General features: G+C 37.7%; 1 protein-coding gene across 5 annotated transcripts in view; it reads right to left on the reverse strand.

Annotated features, from left to right (window-relative positions):
• Window positions 1-21,088, reverse strand: part of FNDC3A (fibronectin type III domain containing 3A) — a 193,463-nt gene that overhangs the window by 79,978 nt on the left and 92,397 nt on the right. For all 5 annotated transcript variants that reach the window (XM_021065326.1, XM_021065327.1, XM_021065328.1 and 2 more), the window contains one exon: window positions 20,778-20,853. In XM_021065326.1, coding sequence (XP_020920985.1) covers window positions 20,778-20,853 — 76 coding nt within the window. The remainder of the gene's footprint in view (window positions 1-20,777; window positions 20,854-21,088) is intronic.

Consider the following 21,088-nt stretch of genomic DNA (forward strand, 5'->3'; position numbering starts at 1 on the left):
ACCTCATGGTTCCTAGTCAGATTGGTCTCCACTGCACCACGAGGGGAACTCCTCCTGCTTCAATCTCTTAATGGCTGAATGGTACTCCAATGTAACAATGTACCATAATTTATTTAATCGTTCCTTTGTTGACAAATACTCAAGTTATTTTCAACCTTTTGCTATTATAAAAAAATGCTGCATGAACCTCTTTGTACAAACATCATTTCATAGGTATGTCAATATGTATGCAGGATAAATTACTATAAGTGAAACTGCTCTATCAAAGAGAATTTATACTTCTGAAATTACCAAATCTCAGCATTTGTACTAATATAAATTTTCATCAATATACCCTCACCAGCAGTTATCAAATTTTTTGATATTTGCCAATCTGAAAGGTGAAAATAGTGTCTTAATGTAGTTCAGTTTGCATTTTCTTATGAATAAGGTTGAATATTCATATTAACATTTAAGGGCCCTTTATTTTTCCTTTTTGGTGATATGTCTGTTCCTAGCCTTTGCCTATTTTGCTACTACATTTGCAAAGACTCTTCATACATTTAAAAAGTTGGCTCTTTTTGAAAAGCTGCAAATATTTCTCCTATTTTATTGTCTTTTACCTTCCTTTGCATTATTCTTATACTCTCTGCTCCTTTCTCAAGATTATAATATATACATATTCTTGGATGCTAAGAGGATATGTTACGGTGGCTGAGTATCAAAATGGGGATGAGTATCAAAATGTTAAGAGGCTGAAAGCTAAAACTCAAGAGTTTGCTCAAGGACAGTGTTTTTGGAAATGGGCTTTCTAAAATCTGGCTTCCTAAGATGTTTCTAAAAAAGGATTCTATGTTCAAAAACATGATGCAAACAACAAACACTTTTTTAAAAACTCATGATGAATACCAGCATGTTAAAGGCACTGGTAAGGTCTACAGCAAACAAATTTCTTTTGTTTTCTTTGTAACATCTCAAACTTATTGGCCTTTCTTCTCTAATACGTATCAACAATTCTACAGTACCTATTATACTGCTCTAGCCTTAAAAGGAACAGAAAAAAGAGACCTGTTTCTCTATATGTTGTCTCATAAATTCTTTTTTATGAGTCCCTTAAATGTTACATGTCTCTCATACCTCCAACTTATATCTCTTTTTCTTATTACTTTGCATACTTTTCTTGAAGAACACATTCAAACTCATGGCTTCAAATTACATATTGACAATTTCACTATTTCTATTCTGTGATGGTTAATTTTATGTGTCAACTTGACTAGGTTAAGAGATGCCCAGATAGCTGGTAAAACATTTCTGGGTGTGTCTGTGAGGGTGTTTCCAGAAGAGATAAGCATTTAAATTGGTGAACTGAGTAAAGCAGAGGGCCCTGCCCAGGGTGGGTGGGCATCATCCAAACCTCTGAAGACCTGAATAGAACAAAAAAGAAGAGGAGGGTAAATCTGCTCTCTCTGCTTGAGCTGAGACATCTGTTTTCGCTTGCTCTTGTATATCAGGATTCCTAGTCTGTGGACTTTGAGACTCAGATCAGGACTACATTAGCCTGCTGATTCTCAGGCTTTTGAATTCGAACTGAATCACACCAGCTTTCCAGGTTCTCCAGCTTGAAGTCAACAGACTGTGGGATTTGGCCTCCAGAACCCATAAGCCACTTTCTATAATAAAGCTCATATTCATCTCTCTCTCTATTCTATTGGTTCTGTCTCTCTGGAGAACTCCAATACACATTCCAAGCCTTTTTATGAGAAAGAGCTATAAAACCAAAAAGTATTTTGAACTTAACATGCTCAGAAATAAGTTTAATCATTTCCATCCTACTCACACCAATTTTTTTCTTTCTATATTTCGATATTATTTTAGCATAGTGAAAAACACTGTGCTTTATCTTCATGCTCAACTGATTGTGAAATCTATACATCATACTTGTCTCTTCTTACCCTCCACAGTGAGCTCCAAGGTCTTATCCTTATCACTGTTTGTTGTTTTTATTTCCCTGCTTAAAATCAATCCTTCAGTGGCTCCCCCGTTCCTTTTCGGATAACACCTGAAATCTTTAGCATGCAAATAAAAACGTATTTGTAACACAGCCTGTTTCCATCTTTTAGTTTCACTTTCAGAGACTCCTCCATGTATTCTGTTCTCCAATCTACTTCTTTAATCATACCTTTTCAGTCTCCTCTAATTTCTCTGTGCTACACCTTTGTACAACCTATTCCTTCTGCTTCTGAGATATTTCTTTTTTCCCCCTCCCAGCTAACTTCTACTTCTTTAAGCATCATCTTTTCCTGCAAGTACTCAACAACTATTCCAAGTTGGGTTAGATATGTCTCCTCTGGCCGCCTACATATATCTGGGCGTAACTAATTCCATCACAGCACCTATTTATTACCTTCTCTGTTTTCCCTGTGGATTACTTGCCTGTCTGCCCCACTAGGCAGTGAGAAGGTCTAAGTTTTCCAAATGGATGTCAAGAATGAGTTGTCCTTCCGAACACGAAGAGATCTGGGCAAATTCTCTTTCCAGGAAAAGAGCATGCACTTTAGTTATTGTGTTTTCTGTGTTCTGGCAAACACCAGAGCATGGGAGACTGAGTAAAGAGGAAGAGGAATTCCAACATGTTAAGACTAAAAATAATGTAAGAATATTGAAATATGATCTTTCACTGTAATGATAAAGGGATTTTCCAAAAAATGTTGAAGGATTATGATAAAATAAAGCAGAAGAGGATGTCAAAGACAAGAGAATTCTGCTGATCCATACAAAATGGAAACAAAATTTGATTATAAAGTTTATCCTATAAAAGTGAATCAACATCCTCTAATAATGTTACTGCACAGATTTGGAGATCAGAGTTCTATATTAAAAGTCTGACTCTCGAAGAGGGTAACTTAACCTCTGGAGCCTTAGAGAAATTAATACACGCTGCAAGGAAATCTTCCCACCACCATTATTATGTTGTTGCCTGACTTTTATGTTTAATGGCAGCAAGTTTGGATATGCCTTAAAATAATACCATAACCACAGTCAGGGGCAAAGTAATATTTTGTAAATATAAAAAGGGTCTTTATGAGAAATGAAATTATGCCTAATGTTAGATGTTGTGATAGAGGAAATTGAGAATTGTGAAAGAATTATTATTCCATCCCTTTATATCTAGGCAGGTACTAAAAATCATTCAGTATGTTGCCATGTAGAGAAAGGAACAAGAAAATACCTTTTATTTCTCCTGGGACAATCTCTGCAGGTAGGTACAAGGGTATGTAAATCAGACTGTATTATTAAGTCACAGTAGTCTCTTTATAACTTTATATAAATGTTCACTGAAGATCCTAGCCTTGCTTTAGGGGAAAAAATAGAAAGGTTTATGTCTAGGTTAGTCTGCCTATTTAGAGCTTCCTTTAGTCCAAAACTGTGGTTGCAGTTACTGTAAGGCTAAAATAAGGTAAATTTCTGTATTAGTAATTCAGTTGCTCTTCTCACCAGTAGATTCACCTACTGAGGCTAACTTTAGAGTCTGGTTTTTATTTTTAAACCAGGATTGACAAAAATCTCAACATCTAAGGTTTTGTTTTGTTTTGTTTCCCCTCCTCTGGATTTCTTATGTGCCCTTCTGAATGTCAAAATTCTTTGAGCTAGCTCTAAATTACAGTATCAAATTTACACATTTTTTTTCCACCCCCTTGATTTCAAAAATTGTCAGACTGCTATTATGTACTTAGAAGCTTGGTATGTCCCATTTTAAAGTTTTTACTAGTTAAAAAAAATCCACTTATCTGCACCAAAATACACTGTATGGTCCACCACTTCCCTAATGAGCTTAGGGTCTCAGCCTAAGGAAAAAAATCTATAAATTTTACAAAATTTAATTGGGGCTAAATTTTAAAAGGCTTAAAATAACATTTATATGATTATTTAAGCAACTGATATTTGCCAAAATTATTAAAATTATACAGAAAATAAAGAAAGAAAAAGACTCCTGTAATCCTACCATATAGGGGTAGGCACTTGAAAGAGATGTGCTCGAATTATTTTTGATGCATATATATTCATGAAAAGAAATATCTTTCCTTACAAAAAGAGCTAATTCTGTTGATATCCTTAATAAAGTATCATCAAATAAAAAGCCTTCAAGATTCAAATCCTGATTAAATCAAGCTACCAATTAATAAAACCTGTTTTTTTTGGGGTGTGTGTGTGTGTGCTGTGCCTGGAGCATATGGTAGTTCCCAGGCCAGGGACTGAACCTGTGTTATAGCAGTGACCCAAGCCACTGTAGTGACAATGCTGGATCCTTAAACTGCTGTTCCTCACAAGGGGACTCCAATAAAACTTTTTAATCTTCCATTTTGGGAGGTAAAAAGTAAAAAACAGAAGCGGGATCAAGATTGTGGAGGAGTAGGATGTGGAGTATACCTTCTCCCACATCAAAAAAGGGGGAAAAAAAAAACCCCAAAACCATCTGCAGGAAGAACGATTCTCATAGAACATCAACTGAACGCTGGCAGAAGACCTCAGACCTCCAAAAAGGTGAAGAAACCCTCCACATAACTGGGTAGAACAAAAGGGAAAAAAGAGAGAGGGGAGGGGAAGGGGGGAAAAGGGAGGGGAGGGGAGAAATGGGGAGGGGAAGGGAGGGAAGAAAGGGGAGGGGAGGGGAGGAATGGGGACAGGAAGGAAGCGAAGGAAGGGGAGAGGAGGGGTGGGGAGGGAAAGGAAAAAAAGGAATCAGTATAGAATAGCACTCCTGCGAGGGAGCTGTGAAAGAAGAAGGGAATCCGCACACTGGGGGACGACCTAACTGATTGGGAGATCAGCCAGGACTGAGAGGAAGCCTCGAAGCCTAGGAATACATCTAACCAAGGAGGCAAAAGATCATATGCCGAGAACTATAAAGAATTAATCAAGGAAATTAAAGAGGATTCAAAGAAATGGAAAGACATCTCATGCTCCTGAACTGGAAGAATTAATATTGTTAAAGTGGCCATACTAATCAAAGCAATCTACAGACTTAATGCTATCACTATCAAATTATCCACGACATTTTTCAGAGAAGTAGAACAAACAGTACAAAAATTTGTATGGAACCATAAGAGACCCAGAATTGCCAAAGCAATCCTGGGGTGTGTGTGGAGGAACAAAGTAGGAGGCACAACTCTCCCAGGCTTCAGACAATATTACCAAGGTACAGTAATTAAGACGGCGTGGTACTTCGACAAAAACAGACATAGGGACCAATGGAACAGAATACGGAGCCCAGAAATGAACCCAGACTCCTACAGCCAATTAATCTTTGACAAAGGAGGCAAGAATATAAAATGGGAAAAAGTTTCTTCAGAAAGTGGTGCTGGCAAAACTGGACAGCTGCATGGACATCAGTGAAACTAGAACACACTCACACCACACAAAAAAGAAACTCAAAATGGCTTAAAGACTTAAACCCAAGACAACATAAAACTCCTAGAAGAGAATATAGGCAAAATATTCTGACATAAACCATACAAATGTTACCTAGCTCAGTCTCCCAAGGCAATAGAAATAAAAACAAAAACAAACCAATGGGACCTAATAAAACCTGCAAGCTTTTGCACAGCAAAGGAAATCATTAAAAAACTAAAATGACAACCTATAAATTAGTAGAAAACAGTTGCAAATGATGCAACTGACAAGGGCTTAATCTCCAAGATATACAAACAACTCATACAACTCAATAGCAAAAAACCCCAAACAACGCAATTTTCTTCTTTCTTTTTTTTTTTTTTTTTTTTTTTTTTTTGCTTTTTAGGGCTGCACCCATGGCATGTGGAGGTTCCCAGGCGAGGGGTCGAATCAGAGCTACAGCTGCTGGCCTACCCGACAGCCACAGCAATACCAGATCTGAGCTGCATCTGTGACCTATATACCACAGCTCACAGCAATGCTGGATTCTTAACCCATTGAGCGAGGCCAGGGATCGAACCTACAACCTCATGGTTCCTAGTTGGATTCGTTTCTGCTGTATCACGACGGGAACTCCCAAACAACCCAACTGAAAAATGGGCAGAAGACCTAAAGAGACATTTCTCCAAAGAAGACATAGAGATGGCCAGAGGCATATGAAAAGATGCTCAACATCACTAATTAGTAGAGAAATGCAAATTGAAACTACAATGAGGTAGTACCTCACTTCAGTCAGAAGGGCCATCATTAATAAGTCTACAAATAACAAATACTGGAGAGGGCATGGAGAAAAGGGAACCTTCCTACACTGCTGGTAGGGATGTAAACTGGTACAACCACTATGGAAAACAGTATGGAGGTTTCCTCAGAAAACTAAATACAGAACTAACCATATGCTCCAGCAGTTCCACTCCTAGGCATATATTCAGATAAAATTACAACTCAAAAAGCTATATGAACCCACTATTTACAACAGGCAAGAAATGGAAGTGACCTAAATGGCCATCGACAGTGGAATACTACTCAGCCATAAAGAGAACAAAATAATGCCATTTGCAGCAACATGGATGCAAATAGAGATTTTCATACTAAGTGAAATAAGTCAGAAAGAGAAAGACAAAAAATACCATATGGTATCACTTACAAGTGCAATCTAAATTATGGCACGAAAGCACCTATCTACAAAAAAGAAACAGACTCACAGACATGGAGAGCAGACTTGTGGCTGCCACAGCAGTGGGGAGGGAGTGGGATGGACTGGGAGTTTGGGGTGAGTAGATGTAAACTATTCAATTTGGAATGGATAAGCAATGAGATCCTGCTGTATAGCACAGGGAACTATGTCCACTTGCTTGGCACAGATGGTGATAGGAGATAATATAAGAAAGGGAATGTATACATATGTATGACTAGGTCCCTTTGCTAAACAGCAGAAATTGGAACAACACTGTAAATCAACTACACTTAAAAAAAAACAAAACAAAACACCTGAAAAGTAGCCTGGGTCCCTTTATTAACTATGGGGCAAAGAACTCCACTGCTGTGTAACATTTGCACAAACTTAATGGTTTTAAAAAACACCCATTTATTAACTCACAGTTCTATAGTTCATAAGTCCAGGCATAATATGGACTGAGTTCTTAACTCAGAGTCTCGAAAAGTGAAAATCAAAGTATTGGCTAGGGTGTGTTCTCCTTTGGAGGCTGGAGTCCTCTTCTAAGCTCACATGGTTGTGGCAGAATTCAGATTCTTGTAGTTGTGTAGCTGTAGGACTAAGATCCTCATTTCCTTGCTGGCTGTCTTTCAAGTCCTAGAGGCCACCCACATTCCTTGCCATGTGGCCCCGTCCTGAATCTCTTACTTCCAGAAGAGTGCAGTCCCTTTTTAAGGGCTCACTTGGTTAGGTGAGCTTCACTCCAGACCATCTTTCTTTCTTAAAATTCAACTGCATCATACAATGTAACCCAATCATGGAAGTAAAATTCATTATAACCATAGTCCCAGGAAATATGTACAGTGTGTGCAATAGGGGGCGAGGATCTTAACGGTCATCTTAGAATTCTGCCTACCACATCATTTACACTCTGGCTTCAGGTCTGTCCTTCACACTATTTTTTTTAGTTAAAAACAAAAATAAAATTTTAAAATTTATTTTTTAAGATTGTGGTTAAATAATCACATTGTTGTGTAACCATCACCACCTTCCAACTTTTATCATCTTTCAAAACTGAAACTATACTCATTAAACAACTCCTCATTTTCCCCTGATCCCTAGCAATCATTAGTCTTTCTATCTCTATGAATTTGACTACTTTAAAAGGAATCATATGGTATTTGTCTTTTTGTGACTGGTTGTTTTCTTTTTCTTTTTGACTTATCTGCTACAAACTTTTTTTTTTTCTTTTTTTTTTCTTTTTAGGGCCACACCTGCTGCATATGGAAGTTCCCAGGCTAGGGGTCGAATTGGAACTGCAGCTGTTGGTCTACACCACAGCCACAGCAACACCAGATCCAAGACATGTCTGCAGCCTACACTACAGCTCACAGCAACGCCAGATCCCTAACCCACTGAGCCAGGCTGGAGATCAAACCCAAATCCTCATGGATACTAGTCAGGTTCCTTATTGCTGAGCCACAATGGGAACTCCCATATGCTATATACTTTTGAACTTAAATCTTAATACATACTGAAAAAGACCAAGGAGAAGTTGCCAGTGAAACAGGAGAAAAACCAAGAGAATATGTAAACTACAGAAGTAAGACAACAGTGTTCAGAGAAGGAATGATACTCTATGTCAAATGCTGCTTGAGAGGTTAAGTAGGATGAGAAACAAGACCAGTCATTTCGGCAACGCAGAGGTTACTAGTGACCTTGACAAGAATGTGACAGAGTAATTTTCCAGAAATAGTAGTAGTATATGATCACCATGGTTACTATTGTTATGAATTATTTTCCCACACTATGAGAATTCTAGAGTCAAGATGAATGGTATAAAGCCAAAACACAATCCTTTTGGCCTCCATTTCTAGGTCATTTCATGATTAAATGGAATTTTAAAAGAAGTATTTCAGGGACAGACATAGGTAGTAGAAAAATAGAGTTTAGTTATGTTTCATGTAAATATTTACTGAGATCATTTATTCAATGAACAAATTCTATTTATTGAATGCCTATATAGTTCCAGGAATAGACTTCATTATATCTGCACATTTCCTTAATTGTTTCAGATATAAAAGATAAAAAATTCAAAACCTTAAAGAAATCTGAATGGTATAGCCTATATCTATTAGGCTAACTTTAACTTAAGCAAACAAGTAATGATATTAATTCCAATCAAAGGCCTTCAGAAAATTTGATTCTAATAAAAATCCAATGTTAACAATCTAGGAAGATCCAAATATCTGAGATTAAGAACAGAGAGCAAATTATTCTTAGAAAATAGATTATTTCTAATTTTCTATCCATTACCTAGAAATATAACCACCACTTAAAAAAAAAAATAAAACCTGACCATGTGAATGGTCATTTATTTTTGAAAATGAATGAAACTCCCCCTCACAAAAACATGTTACTCTTTTCTTTTACTGAGACATACTCATTGTAGAACTGTTTAGTATTATGCATTCAAAAGGGAGCTTTAACAACCAAATTAAACAGTAACTGTACTAGATATGTAATTTTAAGCGTTATTAGTTTAATATCTGCTTAAAATAAAGATCCTTTAGCTCTTCTTTTACTTCTGACTCTCCTAATTATTTAAAGCAGCTACAACATTTTTCTTTCTTGCCTTTAAAATTATTTAATCTTTCCATTTTAAATCAATCTATTTTTCTACCTTCCTCATTTTCCAGCTCTTACCTACCTTTGATAGACAGCTTCTTTCCCAAAAGGGAAAAAAGGATCAATTGAAAGGCAGAGAGAATTACACTTCAAACAAACATTTTATATTCATAAAATGTTAGTTAATATTTGCCTAGTTAATAAAATACCATGTCGTGAGGCCAGTTCAGAGAAAGTATAGATCCTGATAGGTCCATTTTAGTTTCTAATCAATATAAAAAGTATGCAACAGGTTTATAAATATTTGCTGAAAAGTTAATACAAGCTAGCATACACAATTATATTTCTGGGTCTTAATTTCCCTTTTGCCATCACCACTCATTAAATTTTTTTTTTAAATTGAGATTTTTATCACTTATTTTAACAAAACTCACTAAATTGGTTTGTATTTCCTATTTCTAAGAGAATAACTTTAACAGTGATACATCATTCATTAGGAACACAAAGAACTGATGACAATTTGCCTGTATTTGCCTTTTTAGTATAAATGTCGCAATTTTCTCTTAACTAAGTCATATATAACATGGTTTCTCTTGAAAAGTAACATTTAATAGTGTTTAGGGACTACTACACAATGTACTTAGGATGAGTCCTAGTCATTCACTTAACATACAATGGGCTGAATTTATGAATGGATAATCTATTATGATTCATTTTCACAAATAAGACTCATTAATGTTTCAAAACAAGTATTTTGAGCCTCTCCACAGGTAGAAATGATATTTCTACCTGAGAAGGAGAAAACATAAAGGGTAAACTTTTTCATATCATAATGTGATTTCTACCAGTATGAAAAAGTTACCTATGCTTTTATAGCATTTTCTAAGAGTGGTTAAGACTAAGTAATGAATAAAGGATATAACTTCTCCATGTTTATTTTGCTAAATTACGAAAAAAGTAAATAATGGCTACTCATACGGAGAATGAGAATCTACTACATACAATCTTTTTTTTTTTTTTTTTTTTTTTTTTTTTAATTTTGCTTTTTAGGGCTGCACCACGGCATATAGAAGTTCCCAGGCTAGGGGTCTAATGTGAGCTACAGTTGCCAGTCTACACCAGAGCCAGAGCAACACAGGATCCGAGCCATGTAGACAACCTATACCACAGCTCATGGCAATGATGGATCCATAACCCACTGAGTGAAGCCAGGGATTGAACCCGCATCCTCATGGATACTAGTCAGGTTCGTTTCCACTGAGCCACGAGGGGAACTCCTACATATAATCTTGACTTAAGTTACTTATAATTCCTGTAGTCCCTAAAGAAATTCATTAAGTTCAGTCAGACTTGTAGTAATAAGCTGTTTTGTCCAAAGATAATCAGTGGTCTTATAAAAATTCTTAGACTACTGATCTACTTGTTAAAATATATGTAAGATATGTCATAAGATATTAGCATATTATGAATACCTAAAAACTTGAGAGCTGGTGGAAAATTCTTGACTCTAATTCACACTAGCCCATGTGAATTTCATATATATGTATATATCCATGCAAAATAATGACATTTAAGTAATCTACCCAAGGATACAGAATCATAAAATTTTAGATTTGTGAAGAACCTCAAAAGGCATCAACTCTAGGAGTTCCCTTTGTGGCTCAGTGGTAAGGAATTCAACTAGTATCCATGAGGACACAGGTTCAACCCCTGGCCCCACTCAATGGGTTAAAGAATCCAGCACTGCTGTGGCATAGGCCAGCAGCTGTAGCTCTGATTTGACCCCTAGCCTGGGAACCTTCGTATGCCACAGGTATGGCCTTATTTCAAAAAAAAAAAAAAAAAAAAAAAAAGGCATCAACTTCAACCATCCACTGAAAAGAAATTAGACCTCCTAATGGCACCATCAAGTGAGGAGTCCACATAGGCATTACCACCTGCAAAGGCAGATGGGAAACTGATTGTTCTTGAGCCTCTTTGAACAGTTCTGTTTATTACAAAGTTATTCCTTATATTGAGCTAAATCTGTTTTCTTCTAACTCCCACCCACTGGTCCTAGAATCCAAGTTGACTTATTCCCAAACTTGTACTTTGAAAACACACCATTAATTAATTCACATATTTTGTTATTTCTTTAAAGTTTTATTGTGAATTTAGGAAGAAAAGTTCTATTTCATACTGCTAGTTACAGTAACTATAGCAAAAAATGCAGTGATCTTGATATATAAAACAACAGACATTTAACCTCTAATAAATTGCAAAGGTATTTTTAATATCAAAGAGCTGACATATCTAACAAGATTCATGGGGCCTGAGTTGTAGTTTGCATACGTGTCTCAGGGATTCCAGAATATCAGAACAGGTCACTAGGAGTCCTACTTGCATGAAAACTCAACCTTCCTCTCTCATCCCCAACAAAGACATTCTGGGAGAAAAGGGATTTGATTAGATCTGATGAGCATAAAGATTCAGACTAGAATACAGAGAAGAGCAAGATCAGGGGCTCAAACTTTTGGAGTGCAGAGAACTCACTCTCAGTAACAGAACTGGGATTAATGTATACACATAAGTATGTAACAAAATATTGTTTTATTAAGGACCTGAAAGTCATCTGGCTCAGTCTAGGAGGAGACTTGCTAATAAAATGTTCTGTAGAGAAGATGGTAAATGTGAAAGAGTAGACCAATTACAGGAGGGAGGACAGGCATGTGGGGTTATACTCACCATCTTCCCAAAACACACAGAGAAGGACAGAGTGGTACTTACTGGTGGAGAAAAACTTCCTTTAACTTCACAAACCAATATAACATCAGGAAGAGTCAGACTCAGGTGCATGAGGAGACAGAGCAGAAAAGTAGTGACAAACAGTAGCAGTGGTGAGGAGAAGAAAAACAGCAACAGAGGTGCTGATAATAACTGCCCCACAAGCAATAGCACCAGTCATGCCTTGAATGAGGTGACAGTAGAAGCAACAAGGACCCAACAACCTCCCACTGGCAGATGGAAAAGAGATATGAGATACCAATGGCGAAAAATCAGTAACTGCTAAGAAGCTGGTCAAAGACATTTGGAAGCAAAAGGGAAAGCAAGGAAGATTTCGAGGTCATACAAACTCTAGTGGGTGAGGGGGCTCAGAATCAGCATACTCTGGGATAGCCAGTTGGGTTACTGACTTCCCTAACTAAGGGGAGATACGAAAAAACAAAGGTTAATACTTTTCAACAAACCTGAATTCACTACAACAACTCTTCTACACATGAAAGTCAAATCATAAGAAAACAGGCAAAGGAGTTCCCGTTGTGGCTCAGTAGCAACGAACCCAGCTAGCATCCATGAGGATGCAGGTTGGATGCCTGGCTTCACTCAGTGGGTTAAGGATCTGGCGTTGCCACGAGCTGTGGTGTAGGTCGCAGAGGCAGCTCAAACCCTGCGTGGCTGTGGCTGTGGCTGGCAGCTGCAGCTTGTATTAGACCCCTAGCCTGAGAATTTCCATATGCCACAGGTGTGGCCCTAAAGAGACCGGAAAAAAAAAAAAAAAAAAAAAAAAGAAAGAAAAGAATAGAAAATAGGCAGAAATCCAGGATCTGGCCAAATGATTAACTAGGCTTTTTTTTTTTTTTTAACATTTTAAAACTAAAATTTTCATATTACTCTACAATCTTACCTGGTGCTCACATTGACTACTCTGAGGCACTAAAATATCCCTAAGTTTAAAAGTATATTTTCAGTATGTTGTAGTTACCAAGGCAAACAAGTACGCCAATATACTTTAAAATATTTAAGCAATTATTTTAATAAATATCAACAGCATGCCTACTAAACAAAGGCACTGTTTTAGCACAGAGAACCAACAATGAAAAGAGACATTTTTTGCAGTTAAGGAAACAAAACAGAAGGAAGCTAATATTCCCTAAACACTCTTGTTAAGTAAGGTTTTATATATCAAAATAAAGACAGCATCACTGTTTCTACCCTTACAAGATATAGAAGTTTTAGTGGAAGTTTCTTTCACAAGTGTTTATTTTATTAGGAATGTGGATTAGTAAATCAGCTATTGGCATACTGTTTATAGGTCTATTAAGAGCAATAACTATTCACTAGCTTGATTACTCTATGAAATGTGCCTGTGCCTGTACACAGATATACTTGTTAAATTTAAGACTCTCATTCAAAGTACTCATTTCCAAAAGTAATTATGGATATCTCAGTTTAATTAACAGGTTATTTTGGAATCAAAGAATCTTTAGTTAGAATGAATGTTGGAACTTGCATTCAAAATTCTTTTACTATGCAAGAATTACTTTTATAATATCATTCAATCAGTAACTGAGAACACATAATGATGGGACTCAGGTATAAGAAAGCAATGTCTTCACTCTTACACAGTCATAATTGTTAGACAGTTCTTCCCTGTGACTCAAAATTTGCTTCCCTGTAACTCTCATCTGTTAGTCTAAGTTCTGTCCGCCAGAAAGGTGGCTCTGATCCATACCAGGCCAATCCTCTGTGAGGATATCTTCCTCTTCTCACTGAGACTCTTGTTTCCTATGCTATGCTGAGATGCCCCTCAAGTGTGGATGGGGGCTTCTTTGGGCTCTGGTACCACCTGGCCTGCCATGAGGATTCCCTCCTCACATGCTCAGGATCTGATTCTCCTTGCTGGACTCCATTCTCTATCTCCCATGTAGACAACATCCTCGTGACCTCATTTGGGCTCTGACTCTTCAAGCCAAATCACCGCTCTCATAGCTCCAGGACTCAGACTTGATGACTGCCTCCACCAAATGGACACTTTCATCGCCCGGCTGGGGCTGCAACAGCCCATGCCAGGCTGCTCTCTTGTCAGATGCCCTCCCCACTAAACAGTAGGCTCTTTTCTGTGTGGATAGCCTTTTACGTAACTCAAGCTCTAACCTTCCACTCCAGACCACCCTCAGCATGGGAGTGATGTAACCCTCCCTGGGGCTCCAACCACCCGTCATCATGTCAGGCTACCCCTCCACACAGATGGCTCCTCCCTGTCTGAGCTGTGACTCCCTACATCAGGTTGCTCTCTCAGGTGCATGTCCTTACCTTAAACAGGCACGGATTCCACATGCTGGGCCACCCCAAATGAGGATCTCCTCATCCTGCAGAGAGTCTTACACCCCACACCAGGCCACTCCTTCTTCAGGATGCCTTCCTCAGCCTGTTTAGGCTCTGAATCCACATAGCAGGCCATGTCGCTGTGTGCGTCCCTTCCTTACTGTCTGACTCTTTACACTAGGCGGATGTGATGGAACGTCTCCCCGAATTTAGCTCTGATATCCCACTCTGCAGCACTGCAGCTCCTCCAGTGCAATGCTGCCACAGATTGAATGTCTGCGTCCCCCCCCCCCCATTCATATACTGAAACCCTAACACCAATGTGCTGGTATTAAGTGGTAAAGTCTTTGGGAGGTGATAAGGACACGAGGGTAGAGCCCTCAGAGTGGGATTAGTGCTCTTAGAAGAGACCTCAGAGAGCTCCCTTATCCCTACTACCATGTGAGGTTAGAGTGAGAGTCAGCAGTTTGCAAGTGGCAAAAGGGCTCTCACCAGAACCTGAACATGCTGTCACCATGATCTTGGACCTGAGCCTTTAGCACTGTGAGAAATATATTTACATTGTTTATAAGCCACCCAGTCCATGGTATTGTTATGGTAGCCCTAAGGGACTAAGACAAGCGTCTACAGAGTTCTGCCCCACCTAATGGCTTTAGGACTTAAGTGCTAGGAAGGAAAGGGAAGAAGAGAGGGAGTCTCAATATCACTGCAATAAACTTTTGTGACTGAGTCAGTTTTCTTTTTTCTTTTTAGGGCCGCACCAGCAGCATATGGAAACGCACAAGCTAGGTAGGGGTTGAATCGGACCTGCAGCTGCCAGCCTATGCCATAGCTACAGCAACACGGGATGCAAGATGTATCTGCGACCTACACCACAGCTCACGGCAGCGCCGGATCCTTAACCTACTGAGCAAGGCCAGGGATCAAACCCATATCCTCATGGATATGGGTTCTTAACCCACTGAGCCACGATGGGAAATTCTTGAGTCAGTTTTTAAGAGGAACTCTAATACACATCTAATACAGTAGAAGGGGCCAGGGCATATAAAAATCATTTGAAGGGGCCAGGGCATATAAAAAGTATAAGCATAAGCTGGTATTTTTTTTTTTTTTTTTTTTGCCATGGCATGCGGCGGCTTGATGTCAGATCTCAGTTCCAGATCCTGGACTGAACCCAGGCCACAGTGGTGAAAGTGCCAAATCCTAACCACTAGATCACCAAAGAACTCCTAGGTCTTTTTTTTTTTTTAATATAACTTTCCATCTTGCATGCAGTCTCACCACAGAAGTGCTGTAACAATGCAAAACCATTAGATTCTTATTCTTAACCACAAATTCTTATTCTTTAGTCCTATTTATTAATTTTGAGATGTCTTGGAAGAAAAGAAGGGGAAAAAAAAAAGAAATCTGCCTCTCAATAAGTAGGATTTTTAGATAAAATTGTCTATACAGACTCTATTTGCTTGGCATATACAAATGCTCAAGAAAGGTGAGTTTTTTTTTCCTCAGTCAACTTAACGAAACATTTATTAAGCATTCTCTATGTGCTGGATGCTATGCAAGGTACCAGGACTACAAACTATATGTAAAACTTTATTTCCTTCCTCAATGACCTGTATGTGGGTCCCACGCGGAGAAGAAGAGAGAAAACGAAGAAAGATCTTGTCTACAAACACTTCATGGAACAGATGACATATGAAGGATGGATACCAATTTAATGCCAGGAAGGCAGCTCTGTACCAGGAATCTTAAGATCCACCACATATTCTCTATAAAATATGCTTCTAGGACCTTACCAGTAATCCAAATTCAGAAATTTTGGCTAATTCTCTATTCTGTATACCTCTCCACAAAACAAAACTAGGAAGGGCAGTCTTTAGCACTTGTTACAAAAATATATTAATAATAAGCCTTAAGATTTTTCAGTTAATAAATTTTTACATTTCTGTATACAACTACCAGGCAAAATGAATTTTTATAATACTTATTATATAAGATAATATCTGGACATGCTATCATTGCACTTTGCTAAAAAAAAAACATCAAGTTGTTAGATGTTTCAAAATAGTGGAAAAAAACCCACAGAGATTCAAAACAGTACTCCAATTTCAAAAGTAATAATGTATTTGTGCTAAAACCAATTAACAATGGTGTTAAGAGTGCAAAAATGAGGTATATATTAGAATTAGGTAGTAAAAATAAGCCTAACCAAAGAGCAGAATGGCAAACGGAAGAGTGATAAAAGGCAGGGAACTATACTTTTAGATATTTAAGAGTTGGGCACTGTCTAAAAGGACATGAGATAAGGCAAAGTTTAAGGACAGAGAGACATAGGATCTTTTATTAGACTTGGAAAGAATGGTATGGAACAATAAAAAACAATCAAATAAACAAAGTACATTATTCTCATTATAAATGTAAAACATATTTTAAAAAACAAATATTGAAAAGTCCTCCTTTCTGACCCATAACAATTTATTTCATTTTTTCTTCTTTTTTTAGGGGTGGAGAGAAGAGAGAGAAACTATGCAGTGCATTTAAAAGAATACTTGTTAACATCTGATTTGAATATTTGTTACATTAGATTTGAAGTAGGAAGAGTTGCAGGTTAACAGGTGACTATATATTAAAAGAACTGGAAAACATCACTGATCTTTCCCAAAACTATAAACTGGATGTCACTTCTTTTGCATAATCTCCTTCAAGAGTTCTTCCTCCCTTTTATAACAAAGTTCTTGGTCTGGCAGTCAGGCCATTTCAAGAGCTGACTATATTTTCAGATTCCTCTCTGTCTACACCCCTTTTACACAACTTTCTAGCAATTCCAATCTCTCTGCAGTTATCCAAATACGTTGTTCTTTCCTTCTGTTGCTTTTGTATGCTGTTCCCTCTGCCTAAAATGCTTTCTTGAGACCCCTCTGTCCATTTGGCCAACTACTATGTTCCTTAAAAACAGGACATGTGTCACATTTTCTTTGAAGAGTCCCCTTCCTCCACATAATTACTCTGTGATTAAGCTCTCCTATGTGCCCATAACACCCCATGCATATCTCTAATGGTTCTTTTTATATTGTGATACAATTGTTAATTTCCCCCCTTTTCTCCTACTACACTGCGTTCTTCAATGGCAGGAACTGTGTCATGGTTTTCTTTGACTCCCTTGCAGCTGGCACAGTATACCTCAGCAGAGGCTTAGTACATTCATGAAAAAAATATTAGCAATTTGTCTATTCCAGCAGTATGCTACTGGGGGGTGGGGAGTACGTATGTTGAGCTTTGCCCATAACTGACTGTAACACACAAATTCTGAACCTCCAATAAAATGAGGATTATTTATATCTGTAATGTTCTCTGTGATTCTTTAACTTAGTTTTTGTTAGTATAAATTCTTGATAGGTAGTAAAACTACTTTAAAAAGAACAGTCTTTAATTCAAATGCTTATTAATTTATATTAGATTTATCTCAATTCTTTAGGCTTTATGATAGAGGTTTTCTTTTACTAGTATAGTGGCTGTGAAGAGAAAAGTTTTCCTAACTTGATGGCCTTAGGGACCCTATTTTTCTGTTTCACTGGCATGTGATTTTCCTCCTTAAGACTGTCTCTTTCTCATATGCTGCTTATACATTTCTCCACTTCTACTTACACTCTTCCTTTTTACCGAGCTCTAGGCCTAGATCAAGATGATTGTCACGTGAAGGCAAAGAGCAAGAAAAAGGAGGAGAGGATGAGCTCCAGCAGTCCTAGTCTTTTCTTGCACTGTCTTCTGCTTGGAGGGCACACTGATCTTTACAAAGACTTCAACTAGTCTCTAGTTCACTACCATACATATACCATCTTTTAATTTTGGATAAACAAAAACATAAAGAGGGGAGACCTTTGTACTTTCTACATGGTTCCCCTAACCTTTCCTGTGTTTTTGAAACTCTGCCCAGTAGTAATTTTAAAACAAATCTCCACTCTTATAATCTAATGTATGGAGAAAAGTGTCTTCCTTTTCTACTGAAGCAAAGAAATATGTCCCTGCTTAAAAATATCTTTACATGGTAGTCAATTCCTACTATTAGGACACTTTTAGTACTATAGGCACATTATAAACTAGACAGGCTTTTTTTTGGTCTTGATTGAAGGGGTAATTGCCACAAAAAATTAATTTAACTGATTTTATGAGAGAGAGCATTTACAAATTACAATTACAAATTGACTTTTTATGTTTTTTTTTTTTTCTTTTTTCTTTTTGGAGCATATGGAAGTTCCCAGGCTGCATCAGAGCTGTAGCCACCGGCCTACACCACAGCCACAGCGACGCCAGATCCGAGCCACATCTGTGCCTACACCACAGCTAACGGCAAAGCCGGATCCGTAACCTACTGAGTGAGGCCAGAGATCGAATCTGCAACCTCATGGTTCCTAGTCGGATTCATTTCCACTGCGCCATGATGGGAACTCCACAAATTGACTTTTAAAATATAAGTTATTTAAAATTCAAAGTCTGGTTATCCAATTGCAATGATGAGTATTTGCATTTTAAGTCACACTAAAATAGTAATGAATATTCTCATTTGCAGATGTGTTTGAAAAACACCAATGTTATATTATTTAAAATATTGCCATCATAAACATTTATTGAAAACAATTTGAAAAGAGATGTACATATAACCGAAGGTGTGTGCTCTACTTAAAACTTACATTCTAAGAAGTAGCTAGTATAAAAATGAAAAAAAAATTTTTGGGTCACACCTGCAGCATGTAGAAGTTCCCAGGCCAGTGACTGAATCTGTGCCACAATAGCAACAATGCTGGATGGAACCATAACCTCCTGAGCCACCAGGGAACTCCAAAAAAAAGGAATTACTTTTATGGAAACCTAACCGACAAGACAGGCAAAGTTTATTACAGTGCTTATAAATTCAACTATCTTATTTCTTTTAAGCTTTTATGTGGACTCTTCTATTTGTGAAGTTATCTATTAACTGGTGCTCAAAAGATTTAAATTAACTTAGAGAAAGTGCTAACTCCAAGACATGTAAGGTTTGGATGGCAGGCTAAAAGTTTTCACTGTAATTATTGAGCTAACTGCTTCTCTAGAAAGAAGTCTATTTCTTCTTTGATTAAATTGATTTGATAGCCCAGGTTAAATTGGGGGTGGGTGGGTACCATAAGTCCTGGTGTGTCTGAAACAATCTGGCTGACACCAGTTATCTTGGAGCAATGGCAAGGGTCCACTTTCACTCTTAGAGTATCCTAGTTTGGATGATAAAGCATATCGTCACCTACTTCTTTTTTTTTTGTCTTTTCTAGGGCCTCACCCTCGGAAAATGGAGGTTCCCAGGCTAGGGGTCCAATTGGAGCAGTAGCCGCCAGCCTATGCCACAGCCACAGCAATGCGGGATCCGAGCCACGTCTGCAACCTACACCACAGCTCACGGCAATGCCAGATCCATAACCCACTGAGCGAGGCCAGGGATTGAACCTACAACCTCATGGTTCCTTGTTGGATTCGTTAACCACTGAGCCACAATGGGAACTCCATGGTCATCCTACTTCTAATGTGTTCTTTTCATAAGAAAGTAGTAACTATTAGTTAGGTACCCAAGACGTGGAAGGCCAAGAACTGAAGGGAATACAAAGAAATGGTAGCTGCCCATAAAAATGCTTAAAACTTAGAGAGACCAAATAAACATTTCAAGTTAAACATATGAAATTTAAGTGGCTTTAAATAATATTAACTAGAAGAAATGTTATAAGTACATTCTTCCTAACTGAATGGCCCGATTGGTCTTCTGAGGTCTCACAGGAGATGGGGGTCACTTTCTATTAAACGCCATTACAGTACCCATCATCACCACTTACTGAGTGCTTTATAGGTGCCAGGTCTGGTTTAAAGTGCTTTATATGCATATTAGTTAACCCTCACAATGGTCCTAAGAGGTGTGCTCTTATTATTCACAGGGATAGGAATTTTACTGCTGAGAAATGTACCTGACAGAGGTTAAATTACATGAAGAAGTTCACACAGCTAGTAAGTGGCAGAGTCGGGATTTAAATCCACGCTCTCTAATTCCAAAGTTGGTGACCTTTTTATTGCTCTCATCTTCACATGGGTGGTAGTTTTCAACAGGGGGCGATTTTGCCTTCCAGGGGACATTTGATAATATCTGGAGACATTTCTGTTTGGCACAAACATTGTCTGTGTGTGGTGGCTAGTGAGCATTGTGGAAGTGATGCTTACTAAAGATTTTATAAAAAACCTTTTAAAGATCAGATCTCAGCTCAGTCTGGAAGTATTTGGATAGACTAGTGGTGGTGGTGATATGGGTAAATTCTCATAAGAAGAACAGTACAAAAAGTACACGAAAGTATTCAGAGTTTGTGCCTTGGTGTGGTAATTAGTGAGAAGGAAAGGAAGAAATCCCAAGCATATACACTTTTATGTGTTACAAATTTTAGTCTTGTCTCAAATAATAAATTACCATTCTTACCTGTAATGCACTGAAACTGTCCATCTTCTCTTCTTATTGTAAATGCTTCCCCTGGATTAACTTGTACCAGAATAACCTTAAAATGAGGGGAAGATGTATTAGTCCAAACAATAGACTAAATCAGTATATCAAGATATTAAATGTTGCTAGTAAGAGAGTAGATGTGAGCTATTTAATTATGATTTAAATTATGAAACTGAGAAGGAAAACAGAGATTACACCTTTGTTTAAAAAGTATTACTTTACTTTTCTGGAAGTCAGTCTTAAGACAAAAATAAGGGGAAAAAAGATAGTGGCACAATTTTACTGGA

This window comes from Sus scrofa, chromosome 11, assembly GCF_000003025.6.
Source record: "Sus scrofa isolate TJ Tabasco breed Duroc chromosome 11, Sscrofa11.1, whole genome shotgun sequence".
In the NCBI taxonomy this organism is placed as follows: domain Eukaryota; kingdom Metazoa; phylum Chordata; class Mammalia; order Artiodactyla; family Suidae; genus Sus; species Sus scrofa.